This window comes from Rhamphochromis longiceps, linkage group LG3 (assembly GCF_057381845.1).
Source record: "Rhamphochromis longiceps isolate RC_006_pf linkage group LG3, R_longiceps_female_GT1.1, whole genome shotgun sequence".
Classification (NCBI taxonomy): Eukaryota; Metazoa; Chordata; class Actinopteri; order Cichliformes; family Cichlidae; genus Rhamphochromis; species Rhamphochromis longiceps.
In genome coordinates, this window is record NC_140559.1 from 65,494,756 (window position 1) to 65,509,302 (window position 14,547).

Here is a 14,547-nt window from a genome sequence, read left to right on the forward strand (position 1 = left end):
TATGACAGAGACTATGCTATGCCAGTGTCCTAAAACTATAGCAGTAACCAGTGTGAGCATACGGTGAATGATTAGAATAAATGACAGTCATGATTGTGGTCATTGGGAGGGATAGGGGGGAGGAGCAGTGTAGACGGGTTAAGTTGAGTGTGAATGGAAAGGTTCAGTGGGGGACTGAGTTCAGTAGGGTGACAGCAGTTGGGAAGAAGCTGTTCCTAATCCTGCTGGTTTTAGTCTGTGAGGTCCTGTAGCGCCTTCTAGAGGGGAGGAGCTGGAAGACTTCATTGGCAGGATGAGAGGAATCCCTGAGAATGATGCGTGCTCGGCATAGACATCTCTTCTTGTAGACATCCTCAATGGCAGGAAAGTGGAGTCACTGTGATGTGTTAGGCAGTTTTCACCACCTGCCGGAGTGCTTTGTGGTCAGCGACAGAGCAATTACCATACCAGACTGTGACATGCTCTCAATGCTCTCTATCGCACAGCGGTAGACATTACCCAGTATGTCAGTTGTTCTTCTTCAATGTCCTCAAGAAGAAGAGGCACCGATGGGTCTTCTTGACCAGGCTGGAGGTGTTAGTTGACCAGGACAGATTCTTAGAGATCTGGGGGTTCTGAAGAACTTGAAGCTGGGAACCTATTCAACAGCTCTGCTATTTATGTACCTGAGAAGAGAAGTACAAACTTACTGAAACTACATAGCAATAATAAGTGATTACTATTTAAGCCATTGTCTGCTGAGTGTACATTATTGAAGTATACTGGAATGAAGCAATTATGAAGCAAACTGCTTTCATTTAAGGTGGAGTGTAGCATACTAAGGGAATTCAGATATAATAATTTATAGGACATATTACAATAACACTTTGTGTTTTCACTTATTTTTTAAGTATATAAAGAAAGTGTTTATGTCACTTTGGAAACTTATGTCAAGCCTCCTCTGTTGTGATGTTTTCAATTGTTGAGTAACTGATTGTGTGGAGGCATATGACTGGGACATTCTTGGAAGTTCTGCACGTGGAAAATCTGTGTTTTGAGTTAGAACTCATAAACGATTCTATAAAACTCCTGCAGGTCCAAGTTTTTGCAAAGTAGCATTAAAAGTCAAATAAATCACCCATCTAAAAAAAATGAATTCCCTTGCACACCAAAATTAGGAGTTTATATTTGCATTTAGTATAGTATCTGTTCTTCATTTATCAGATGAAGTACAGGGTGACCTGCTGCCAAGTTGGCTGCAGGTCACCCTTTGCTACAAATCATAGTTTACTGTCTGGTCTTTGGTCTGTTATTTTTGCCTCCCATTACCCATCAACTTCTTTTCACTGGACTTCTCAACATTACCCTGCCCTTGCAGGCCTATAAGCCCTCTTCTGCTTTGGATAATAACATATTGGTGTAAAATTTTCAGTACAGAGATCCTCTCTGTGAAAAGTCACCCTATTGGGGTGTGTAGGGCTACTGTGGTTAATATATGACAATTTATCTCTTTTTTCTTTTTTCCTTTAGATATCAGATCCACACAGGCCTTCAGCATTCTGTCATCCGAGCTGCTCAGCCCAACTGCCTACCCCTGGAAAATATCACTCTGCCCCAGAAGCTAAAGAACGCAGGCTACTCCACCCACATGGTAGGGAAGTGGCACCTGGGCTTCTACAAACGTGGATGCCTTCCTACCCAGCGTGGCTTTGACACGTTCTTTGGCTCCCTGCTAGGAAGTGGGGACTACTACAGTCATTACAAATGCCAAGGCCCTAGCATGTGTGGCTATGATCTGTATGAAGGGGAAGAAGCAGCTTGGGAACAGGACCGCGGCTTGTACTCTACTGTGATGTTTACACAAAAGGCTGTCAGTATTTTAGCAAATCACAACCCTCGTAAGCAACCTTTGTTTCTGTACTTGGCTTACCAGGCGGTTCATTCCCCACTGCAAGTTCCTGCTCGCTACCTCGAGCGATACAAGGGCATCCCAAACCCGTACCGTCGTAAATATGCTGCCATGGTTTCCTGCCTGGATGAAGCCATTCATAACCTCACATTAGCACTAAAACACTATGGTTATTATGACAACACAGTTATAGTGTACTCTTCTGACAATGGGGGCCAGCCTTTAGCAGGAGGAAGTAACTGGCCCTTGAGGGGTAGTAAGGCCACATACTGGGAAGGGGGGATCAAGGCAGTGGGCTTTGTTCACAGTCCCTTGTTAATGAACAAAGGAACAAAATGTCGATCTTTGATCCATATTACTGACTGGTTCCCTACACTGGTAACCCTAGGTGAGGGAACTTTAGATGAAGATCTGAATCTGGATGGGTATGACGTCTGGGAAACTATTAGTGAAGGCCGCCCATCACCTCGTCATGACATTCTCCATAATATTGACCCAATTTACATCAAAGCCAAAAATGGATCGTGGAAGGCTGGGTACGGCCTATGGAACACAGCTATTCAGGCTGCACTCCGAGTTGGCCACTGGAAGCTACTAACAGGTGTGCCTGGTTACAGTGACTGGGTGCCCCCACAAACTTTTTTGAATCAGCGGCTAACCACTCGCTTGCATAATGAACGCGTCCGCTGGGACCGAGGTAAGTCCATCTGGCTGTTCAACATTACAGCGGACCCCTATGAGAGAGTGGACTTGTCTCAGCGCTACCCGCATATAGTAAAGAAGATGCTAATGCGGCTAGCTCAGTACAACAAGACTGCTGTGCCGGTGTGCTACCCAACTAAAGACCTGCGTTCTAATCCTCAGTACAACGGTGGGGTGTGGGGACCCTGGCACAAAGACATGAGGGAGCAGCAGGAAGAGGATGAGATGTATAATAACTTGTTCACCAACCATCTCGGTAAAAAAAGATGGGAAAAAAAATCAAAGAACACAAAGTTGAGAAGAGAGTAGAAGAGTAGCACATTACATACCACGTTTGTGAATGCCTTAAGTTATATTTACTCAGGGATTAATGCTTACTCTTACAGGATTGTGCTGTCAGACATTCTAATTCCAGGTAGTTTTAACTTGACTCCAGAAAATACTGTATGAACAAAATGCAGATGGACATTTTCAGAGTTCCTCGAGAGAACAATTAAAAGATCAGTTGTTCAAACACTACTGCTATGCCCAGACAAAACTAAGACCTCATGTAAGTGACAAGGGCATTTAAAGAATGTTTATTTTTCTAGATTCTGTTGCATGCTTGACCTGTTGTCAGATTTTTCTTATAGATTGACGTTTCACTTAGAGTAGAAAACAAATTTCACTAGACAGTTGCCATATATGTTTGGTGACAGACAGATAAAATAAAACATAGTTCTATTGTGTTGTTGATTGTAGCACTAAGGTACTGTGGAAACAGATGTGCAAGTAGATGTGTGTTGTTTTTTATAAGCATAGCCAGTGTGAACTTTAAGATAATAGCATTTGTTCCCTTATTCTTAGATGATATCTGGTTGAGCACAAACCAAACTGAATGTGAGACAAATAAACAAAATAAAAGCCCTAGACACAACATTTCAAGTTCTGTTTTACTTGCATTTTACTATATCCTGATTTTGTTTATTCTGCTAACAACTACGTTTGTAATTTGAAAACCTTGTGTATGTTTTTCATGTTTAGAAACTGAAAGGCAGCTTCTGGGTATAGTTATTTATAGAAAATACAGTAATTTTGGCTTTTACAGGTGAGTAAAAAGTGAATTGCTTTTGTGGAGTCCTTAAAAAATCTCTCCCTCATCACTTAGAGTGTACTGTACAAGAAGTTGGGATCGAAGAAAAACGAAGAATGCAGCTATTTATATGAAGTGAACACACATACATACAACCTTTACAGCAATATTTTCTTATACATCTGTTGCTTGGCACCCATGGAAACAGTTGGAAGTCTTACGACTGACTTGAGCTGATTGCAAGCTTTGCCAGTATATGATTGATCAAACTTTTATGAGCCACTTAACTATTTTAATAACAAAAAATGGCCTCGAAGTACACCACTTCCTAGAAGATCCTCTGTTAACCAGATGCATGGATCTGGTACAATCTGAGGGATCAAAATAGGGCTTCCCCCAAGAAAGGCTGCCAGGTTGCTTTGCACATCCCCCTCTCTCTGCAAGCGCCAACTTGTGACCTCAGACTAACTCAATTTTTACAGCAGCATTTGTGTACACAGCTTATGCTGATATGAGCATGGTTCTTTTGATTCTTAATCCCCATAAATGTGAAGAAGGTGAGGTCAGTTTCAGTTTATGATACTGGCTCATTCACAGTCATTTATGTCTACAGGCAGATTGTACCCATGGGAACAGAATTTACCTGGCTAAGCTCAAATTTATTTCTCACCATAAAACGCAGGTGATGGCATCTCGAGTATCTCGAGCTACAGCTGAGAGTATAGAAAATCAGATTCTTATTTTCTCTGCAAAATTTCCCCTCCTGTGGGCCATGGGAACACTTAAACCCTGGATTCTCTTGGAATTCACATTTGCTTTCACTTATGGGCATTAGCATCCCGCTTATGGGAAAAAGAGCTGTAACTAAGCTATAAGGCAACACATCAAGCTGCTATCTCACTTTAAAAATGCCCATCAGTGCTCATTGGGAATGATAGGAGAAAATAAACCTTATGGATGGCAAAACCACAAGGCTTTGATCTGGCTGGAGTGTGGCAGGCAATTTTGCCTTATTGTGATGGTTTCCTTTCAGTCATGGCACTGTGTGAAACACATGGTTTAGGTTCTCGTATGCTTGATTGAGGTTCAAATTAGCTGAATTATGTGTAGCCAACTGGAGCTAGCTGACCACACGGCTGCCAAGAGCTACATGTGAAATACTATGATGCAGCCAGGCTTACATTCCCAAAGACATGAAATGAATGAATGTAATGAAAAAGAAGACAGATATCAAGCAGCTGTTAACCAAAAGAATCAGGATTAACACAAAATTTATGAACAATCTTGTTACCACTGCCCCATGTTTTCACTTAGACACCCAAATAACTCTGGAAAAAAAAGAGTAGCTAAAGAATGTGGTTTTAGAGGTTGCTAAAAATAAAGCAAAGAGTTACTGTGCTTGTCTTACATGAGGATAAACCAGTAATATCATCTGGAGGCTAAATGAAGTAATTTGTGTACACAGGTTTTATTCTAACTGCTTTTTTTGCCAGGTGATCATTTTACAGCTGTTATTTTGTTCAGCCTCCTTGTGGAAGACATTCTTCAGTCCAGCTATTTATTATTTATGATTCATTTATTTTGATAGTCCACCACCAAACTATGCCATATAAAGCTGTTTTATTATTTAGTTGGCTCTGCTTTGTTCATCAGGGCCTTGTTTTCAAACGTTTCAGAAAAAACTATAACATTAAAGGAATCTACATGGAAATGGGTTGCCATCTTTATTTTATTTGGAGTGTGGTCTTATGTTCAGGTTCAAGGTTTCAAGGTTCTTTATTTGTCACATGCATAGTTATACAAGTATAACACACAGTGAAATGTAGCGACACACAGTGAAATGTAGTGAAATGAAATGTAAATTAAATATGAGCCACGCACACCCACACCCATGCAGAATACTTGCCATTAATTACAGCTGAGCTCACCTGTGCATACCTGTTTGAAAATATTCCTGTTCTTGTTGCCACAAAGACTTTCTTTAGAGTTTAAGTCTGAGTTCGCCAGAATTAATCTGAACAAATTTTAGCTATAGGATCACATGAGGTCTGAACATGGTTACTCCAAATAGAAAAGGGATTCTGAAATCAGACTGGATTACATTCTACAGTCTGGGTTTTGCTTCTAATTAAAGCTTCATGATGTGTTGTTCACTGTGAATTGCATTTGGTTTTTATCTCCATTTTACTGTGCCCCAGCTTTTTTGGAAAAGGAGTTGTAATCAGTGCATCTCCAGCTGATTTCAACATTATGACAGACTGATCATAATATTAAATATTATCAGAGATGAATCAGTTTCTTTTTCATGGCAATCCATCTGTAATGAGTTCAGTGCAATGAACAAATTTTTACAGGGTAATTCACCAACTTTAGGTAAGGATTGTTAACTTTATGTGACCGTGTTAGCGGCCCTACTTCTGTTACTGTTATGTGATGTTAAAGGGTTTTCATTTCATATTTTATGTTATACAAGTTTTGTGGACGAATATAAAAAAAAATCTAAAAAAGACTGTTGCAGAAACCTGAAGAGAGAGGTTTAAGACTGCTGAAGGACCTGCAAATAAGGACACTGAGCAGTTGAGTGAATTGCTGACAGGAATAATAGAGAACCAACAACCTTTGGCGAACATATCCTATAATGGCCATCTAGACAGTTAATAATAATAATAATAATGGATTGGATTTATATAGCGCTTTTCAAGGCACCCAAAGCGCTTTACAATGCCACTATTCATTCACTCTCACATTCACACACTGGTGGAGGCAAGCTACGGTTGTAGCCACAGCTGCCCTGGGGCAGACTGACAGAAGCGAGGCTGCCATATCGCGCCATCGGCCCCTCTGGCCAACACCAGTAGGCAAGTAGGGTAAAGTGTCTTGCCCAGGGACACAACGACCAGGACAGAGAGCCAGTTCAGATGAGGGATCAAGCACACCTGATTTGAGTATATTAGTGCATTGATTTAGCTATTCTCTCATTTCAGATTATTGTTTTTCATCAACAGGTGTCTCGTTTAATGTGTTCATTTGATCATATGAACTGTTCTTGTGTGTAGGTGGAAGTGAAATGGACAGAACTGCAGAGTTGCAAGGCATAGCTTCCTCAGAAGCTATGATGTGTGCCAGCACTGCTCGAACAGAAGACTTACGATGAATGAAAAGCTGGCTATTGAATTTCATTAACACAAGTTGAAGTATCTAAAGGAGGAGCATGAAATGAAAAAGAAGATACTCCAAGTAGAATTAGAAATGAAAATGTGAGATGCATCAGTCTCAATATACCAGCAATGAATAAAAAAAATACAGAGTAGAATGCAGTAATTTGACCATGACATGTTCAAGTCCTTGTCTGTGGTTTGTTGGAATTGAAGGCATCTTCTCGGCATGAATCAAAGTATATTCCAAAGGCACTGAAAATGACTCTTTCAAACACCAAACATGCACTCTACTAGACCCCTTGTGCATATATAAGCTTGGATATAGCACCTTTGATTAGGAGTAAGTGGGTACAAGCATTGTGTAAACAAAAATTTCCTTCCTTGTACTCATTTATACCTTGACTGAGGAAGCAGATTTATGTTAGTCTCAATTAACGCTTCTAATTATTCACAAAATGAAGAAGTGTTTTTCTTTAGTCGAGAAAGTTTGCTTATAACCCATTGCAAGTGCATGTATACATGCGTTTCTCACCATTATAATGGCGAGAAACGCATTGACTCGGTGACATCAGTTGTTTTTGTTCAATTTAATAAAGATAAATACTATAGAATTCAGAAAGTTTAAAAAACTATTTTTATTTGAAATTCAAAAACGATTATTTGTTAAAAAAAAAATTAACTTGACACATACAATAGGTGGATGGACCTTGATGCGTCACGGCAGACAACACCGACAACCCAGGTTACAAAATACTTACGGGGATGATCCTCACCACAACATCACCTGGCTGCAATCCACTCTACCAAATTGGCAGACTCACTGCAATAGATACATTCAACTTCAACTGTTTTTTCCTCAAAGCTAATGTCACTGGTACTCTGAACTTGATTTGAAAGAAAGTCTGAAATAATATAAATTACTTTTGATTTAACTTTGAAATTTTTGATTGATTTTAATTTTTATTCATAGTAACCTGAGATTCAAACCCACATCTTTTCTTCATCACTATTCTAACATTCTGTGTTGCTATGCCTATGATGCTCTTCAACTCAAACGCTGACATCTTCATAATCCTGTCCTTGATATTTTTCTATCCATTTTCTTTTTAAGTAGACCCTACTACTAATACTTCTCAAAAGACTGGAGCTCAATGGACTAGCCAAAGACCTTACCCTAAGATATAAAACTCTGTATTCATACACTTTTTCAATGGGATTCTATTAACTTTTCCTGAAATAAAGCTTTGACAGCAGTGGTTATAAATATGTCATCTTGCTATGTCCTCTTCTGCTGCTAAGCCTAAATGACACCTGACTGCCATCAGCAGTTTATAATAATTACCTGATCCAATGGGAAATGTGTAAACATGAGAAACACTACATTGTATTTTCTTTTGTTGAACTTTGGCATGGTTACACATCTCAGGATGTGACAAAAGACCTCAGTGTTAACAGTCTACCACAATAGGAAAACAACCAACTTTCCTGTTTACTAAGCTCTGATCTTTAGGATTAGGATTCAACTTTATTGTCATTACACATGTATAAATACAGGGTAACGAAATACAATTTGCATCTAATCAGAAGTGCAAGAGAAGTAAGTGCAATAGGAGCAGATTATATACAGATAGGGGTAGTATAAAAGCCATCTACACTATATTTGGATTAGGCTGAAACAGAAGTAGATTTTGTCTCTGCATAAGTTTGAGGGCCATGGGAATTCGTGAAACAGATCTTACAAGCAGACAAAAGAGAGAAAAATCCTTTGTAATATTTCCACAAAATCTTTATTTTAGATTCATGAAAGTTAAAAAAAAAAAAAAAGGAGAAAAATAAACCTTGATAGTTTTGTAAAAAATATTTTATGTAATTTTATGATAGGAAAACAAATTTAAATCAAGAAAAACCACCCATGTGTGTCCTGCAGGCCTCATCTACCCCTCCAGCATGTAAACAGTGTTGATAAAAAGCTGCTGTGTCATTAGCTTTTCTATCAACTCATGTGCCAGTATTTCTGAATTTAGACCTCAAACATTGCTCTTATGATAGAATAAATTAGAAAACCTAGAAGTATAGATGAGGTGACTCATAGTAAACTATTTTTCAACTTATTTTCAAGCTTTCAGGACACCTCAGGAATAGGGATGGGTATCGTTTAGGTTTTATCCAATACCAGTACCAAACTGATAGTTTTGAAACGGTGCCGGTGCTTAAACGTTGCTCAAACCGGTGCTTAAAGAATGAAGAACACAAACTTCTCATGTTCAGCTGTTTTTTTGTAAAAAGATAACAATGTTAGCCTTTTCTGCAGCTATAGGGGATTTATGGTATCACTCTTGGCTGGAAGCAGTGCTTAATCAATGGGGGGGAAAAAACACCAACTTTGTCCAAAAACCTTTCATGTTTAACTGTTTTCCACTTTTTCTTTGGTCATTTTAGCCTTTTTGGCAGGGTGAAGGGAGTATCTGCCATCAAACAAGAAGACAGCCTCATGTAACTACGACGGTGTTTGCTAGTTCACCTTACATGCATTAATGTAATAACGTGGTTAGCCTACTCAACGTAAATTACACACGAACAACAATAAGCTACTCACGCAGAGAAGAACGGCTGCTGCTGCATCATCATCCTCATCATTTCTGCTACACTGGCAGGGCTAGGGGCCAGGACTCTACTCTTCGGGTTCTTGGGGGATGTTGCTAACTCCGGGACCGATAACAGGCACCACACCCGCAGTAGATGTGCACGGTGTGAGGTCTTGCAGCAAGCTATCAAATACGGTGCATTTCTCTGCTTTTAAAAAAACGCTATGCGTTGCCAGGTGTTTCATCAGATTCGAGGTGTTACCTCCTTTGCACAGTATCACCTTAAAGCACTTGTTGCAGGCTGCTGAGTTTGCATCTTTTGCTGTGAAGTACAGCCAGACTTTGACCGCTTCGCCTTGGGCGTTTTTAATCTGTAGCTCTGCTCTAAAAGAACATACGTACCTGGGCTCGCCTACTATCCTCGGAAACGTAAAATGATTGGCTAGAATCTAAAGTGTATGACATCTCAGGAAAAGAAAGCACCGAAATAAAGCACCGAAATGTGCGCTGCTTTTCGGTCTGGTTATTACCGTTTATGTGATACCCATCCCTACTCAGGAATGACGAGATCTCTTTGGTGGATATAATAAATCATACCACGTGACACGAAACAAACTGTAAACAAAACATAAGTCAGTACAAAATGCATTTTTATAGACGGACATTAGCAAAAACAAAACAAAACCCTAAAAATTAACTGGGTAAATTTGACCATCCCCCAACAATTACACTTGTGTTAGTCTGCAAGGCCTATTTGCACAACCACTTGACCACTTAATCATTGTGGTTAAGTTAGTTTGCTCCTCTGTCTCTCCATTTTCAGTTTTGTGTTTTGTTCTCCTCTAACTTCTGTGAGATCTCTGTGGTTCAACAGCCAAAGTCTCTTTAGTGCAAATAGGCTGTCAGCTACTGCCACCTCAAAACAGAGAGGAGAGGCCAGAAGAAGATCATTTTCATGCTGGATGTGAAGCTGTGTTTAATTTGGTGCCTGGAACCGGTCTGAAAAGAGCAGAGAAAAACAAAGATTGTGGTATAACTGATGATCTTTAAATTAATTTTTATTAGTATTTAAATAAAAATAAAAACCTTTACTCCGTGCATTACTGTACTAACTGCCACTCTAAAATCGTGTACTGCTCAGTCTGCACTGCTGCTCAATCCTGCCACTTTATCCCATTTGTAATACCACCCCACCCACACCCAAATACATGTCAGCAGTCACATTTCTATTTAAGATTTCTTTATCTTCTACTTGATCCATTCTCAATCATCCAGGAAAGTAAATCTCCAAAAGTTGATTCTGTTCATCTGGACGTAGCGTTTTGTGGGAGAAACGTTTCGTCATCATCCAAGTGACTTCTTCAGTCTCAGCTGACTGCAGGTTTCCCCAAACCTTATAAACAGTACATTTGCATAATGACTGAAACCAGCTCACTGAAGGGACAATGGGCTGTGAGGTCAGTTCCTTAATCTTAATTATGCAGATTCTCATGACCATTGATCAACAACCACTGACCAAAACCCACTGATCAATGGCCATGAGTACCATTTACAGAGAGTTGGGGAATGGCTGCCATCACAGCATGTAAGATGGTGACAGATGTACCCTTAGGCCCCCTCCTGGATTCAGAGATGGTCTTTCCCTTTTCACGTAAATGCCCTCCTTGACTCCGCCCTCAAACCAGCGTTCCTCCCTGTCCAGGATGTTACATACTCATCATTGAAAGAGTGTCCACTGGCCTGTAGGTGTAAATAGACTGCAGAGTCCTGGCCTGACGAGGTGGCTCTTCTGTGTTTTACCCAGAGGTTGTTTGGTTTCCCCGATGTATAAATCCTGGCAATCCTCCTGCACTTAACAAGTGTACGCAAGTGTAAAACTAAGTGTATGCTGTTAAGCGGCCATTTACGTGAAAAGGGAAAGACCATCTCTGAATCGAGAGAGAGACTTTTTTTGACATTCAGTCTTTCCAATAAAATAAAACTGGATACAAATTAGAGACTGAGCCACTGATTGTAAGTTTGCTCACTTATAAGTGGCCTGTATATACAGAAATGAACAAATAATTATTTTCCCCACTGTACGTGACTCTGCAGAATCATTGTGTTAACCCACCTGATAGCTCTCAAAGGTGGGATGGCAGAGACTTTGCCCACAGGTTTCGGTCCTGCTGCTGAGGGCATCATGACCAGTAGGCCTGGAGGGGCTTTGGAGAGTGAGGTCGGGACTGGACTCACTTGGGGGGAGACTGCTCTGGTAGGGCTCAAGGGGAGAGGCCTCTGAGGAGGGAATTTGGGTGTGGGCTGCAGCTCAGACACCAACTAAAAGAAAGATATTAGCTTTATGTACATTACTGAACAGTGACATGCAAAATGTTTTTGGAGGTTGGTAGCTTATATCCACTTATAAATCAAAAAAATTACTGACTAAAGGTAAACATTATATAAAGTATATTTCTGTTCTTCTAATATGCTTTAATGCAGCACTATTAGCTCTTGCACTTAAAACAGCACTAAGATCTTCTCTCTCTCATATACATACATATGTATGACCATCGAGCTCCCAGGCCTCAGGTAGAGGACCCAAGCTTGAAGGACAGACCGCCCGCAGGAGCGAGAGGGGAATTTTTACTTTATGTGGGTTACAGTTGCTTCAATATAGTAAAACAGTAACAGACTAAACTATTTAACAATATAATACAATATGTTACAGCTTTACAAATTTAAGAAATAGCACAACATATACAAATCACTCAATAATAAGGAATCAAGAATTGACGGAGGTGATTATAAATAAATATTCAAGAATGTTTACAAGAATATTACTGAGCAGAAAAGAGCGTGTGCAATAAAGGGTGTAACGATGTAATGATTTCCTGTTTCGTTCAGTGGTGCTTTTTTGGAATCTCAGTGTCCCACTGAATGTGCTCCTGTGACTAGCCGGCGCGTCGTGGAGTGGGTGGGAGGTATTATCAGATTTCAAACATATTAAAGTCGCAAGCAACAACATGGATGCCCTCTGGGTGCTCTCTCTGCTAAACAATGGTAATTATTGCTACTGTTAGCTTCCGAGGTCGAGAAAAGGGCCTGTACTGAATAGACAAAGCGTTTAAGTCCAGTGAGCAGTAAGGGTCTACAATTTTACTGTTAATACACCAGTCATGAAGCACAGAGCCCACCGCTCCTTCCATTGCCGGAGTTTTTATTGAGATTGCAGATACATGCGGCAGAAATTAGCTCTCTCCAAAGGTTGATTAGACACTCCCTTAGAGAGAGGGTGAAGAATTCAGTCATTTGAGAAGGTTACAGAAAACAGCTGCTGCTCCTCCATATCAAAGGAGGCAATTGAGGTGATTTGGGCATCTGTCTAGGATACCTTCCCTTGTCTAGGTAATTTTGCATTTTTGCTTGTCTAAAGCTCCTGTCCTCTGTAGACTATTTTGAGTTTATATGCCCTGACTTTTTCCTTACACTCTATAAAGGGCCTTACCAGGGGAGATCGTGCTGGAGTAAGGGGTAGAGGTTTCTGTGGCGGGCTCAGTCTCTGAGGTGTTGATGGGGATTTGGGTGGTGCTACTGGATGCTTGCCAGTTGGAAGAGTCCGTGGACCACCCTTGGCAAATGAGGCAGGTCTCAGAGGTCGCACTATGTTGACTGGGTGGGTGCCATTTGGGCCTGGTCTAAGAGATGGGACCTCTTTGCTGGTGTGAGAAATCTACAATTACAAGAAATTCAGTTAAATCCCATATATATATATATATATATATATATATATATATATATATATATATATAGCACCAAATCACAACAACAGTCACTTCAAGGCATTTATGTTAACAAATGTTAACAAACCTAACAGAAAAACAGCTTCAAATCATTTCACAGAGAGAAGAACTCATATGGGCATTCATTTCCTACTTTGGTCATGAAGAGAAAGAATGCATACTTTACCAATAGGAGAATCTTATTCATAAAACAACAGTGAGATAATAGACTTCACATTAATTCATGACATTTTTTGGTTCTTTGCTTTTTCTTTAGACCTACAGTTATAAATAAAACTATTAAGTGATTAACTAGGATCTGTGAAAACACATTTATGCAAAATAAGTCAACACAGAGACGTTTTTGCTTGTTTGATGATGATAAGTGATCGATGTAAATTCCATTTCAAAGCCAGCAGAGGTTAGAGAATGAGCTTGTATGTGTGTACCAATGGGCCCCTGGACATGTTTCTGTCAGAGGCATTTGCTACATAATGAGATATCATCAAGTAAAGCGTGCAGATTAAATTCATGACTTTCATGATAATGGTAATATTAATTCTTTTTTTCTTTTTTTTTTACAATATTTTTATTGGTTTTGCAACAGCATACAAAGATTTGTTTTCACAGTAATATGCCGCAGTAGTAAGAACACTTTTACCCCCTCACCTCCCATCCCTGCTCTCTCCCAAACCTACATCAAATAAAAACACATGAAGTATACATACATTAGTACAATATGTGGCATTTATACAATTGAAGGAAACAAAAAGAAGGAAAAAAAACAAAAAACAAAATAGAAATAGCTAGCACAAACAAAACAATTTTCACCTCATCGACACTCCTGCAGGAGTTGTCTGATATTTGCTTCTTTTATAAAGTTTTTAAATGGCTTCCAAATATCATCAAAATATGTTAACTTGTATTTAAGAAAATATGTTATCCTTTCAATTGCCATACATTGTGCCAAAGAATTTATCCAAGCACCAATAGCAGGAGGATCTGATTTTTTCCAGTTTAATGCAATTATACGTTTTGCCTGTAATGTACAATAATCCATAAACTTAATTTGATGGGCTCTTAGTTTAAGATTTTTAGGATACATATGTAGTAGCAACATTTCTGCATCTAAAGCATTCTTTGTAGTTAAAATTTGGTTTATTTTGGTTATCACTTCCTGCCAAAATGCGCGGACAATTCTGCATTCCCATATACAGTGGAAAGCATGTATTTGGAATTTTGTTGTTATATTTATTCAATTTCACCAGTGTTACATATGTCTGCATGATCCAGTTGTTTTGTAATAGCTTTAGGTTACTATTAACCGATTTTGTGATTTTAAGCAAATTGACTTCATGTCTCCTCAGAAATATTAATATTT

At 39.4% G+C, this 14,547-nt stretch overlaps 2 protein-coding genes across 6 annotated transcripts in view; one reads left to right on the top strand and one right to left on the bottom strand.

Moving 5' to 3' along the window:
- Positions 1-3,522, top strand: part of arsj (arylsulfatase family, member J) — a 35,361-nt gene extending 31,839 nt beyond the window's left edge. Inside the window, exon 2 of one of the 2 annotated variants that reach the window (XM_085400721.1) lies at positions 1,510-3,522. In XM_085400721.1, coding sequence (XP_085256847.1) covers positions 1,510-2,899 — 1,390 coding nt within the window. In that variant the 3' untranslated portion in view covers positions 2,900-3,522. The remainder of the gene's footprint in view (positions 1-1,509) is intronic. The other variant, XM_085400720.1, reaches the window with a different exon arrangement.
- A 4,041-nt stretch (positions 3,523-7,563) lies between these two features.
- The window catches only part of adam19a (ADAM metallopeptidase domain 19a), a 107,095-nt gene continuing 100,111 nt past the window's right edge, over positions 7,564-14,547 (bottom strand). For 2 of the 4 annotated variants that reach the window (XM_085400723.1, XM_085400725.1), the window contains 3 exons: positions 12,893-13,117; positions 11,519-11,724; positions 7,564-10,404 (listed from right to left, as the gene is read on the bottom strand). In XM_085400723.1, coding sequence (XP_085256849.1) covers positions 10,359-10,404; positions 11,519-11,724; positions 12,893-13,117 — 477 coding nt within the window. In that variant the 3' untranslated portion in view covers positions 7,564-10,358. The remainder of the gene's footprint in view (positions 10,405-11,518; positions 11,725-12,892; positions 13,118-14,547) is intronic. The other 2 variants (XM_085400724.1, XM_085400727.1) reach the window with 1 other exon arrangement.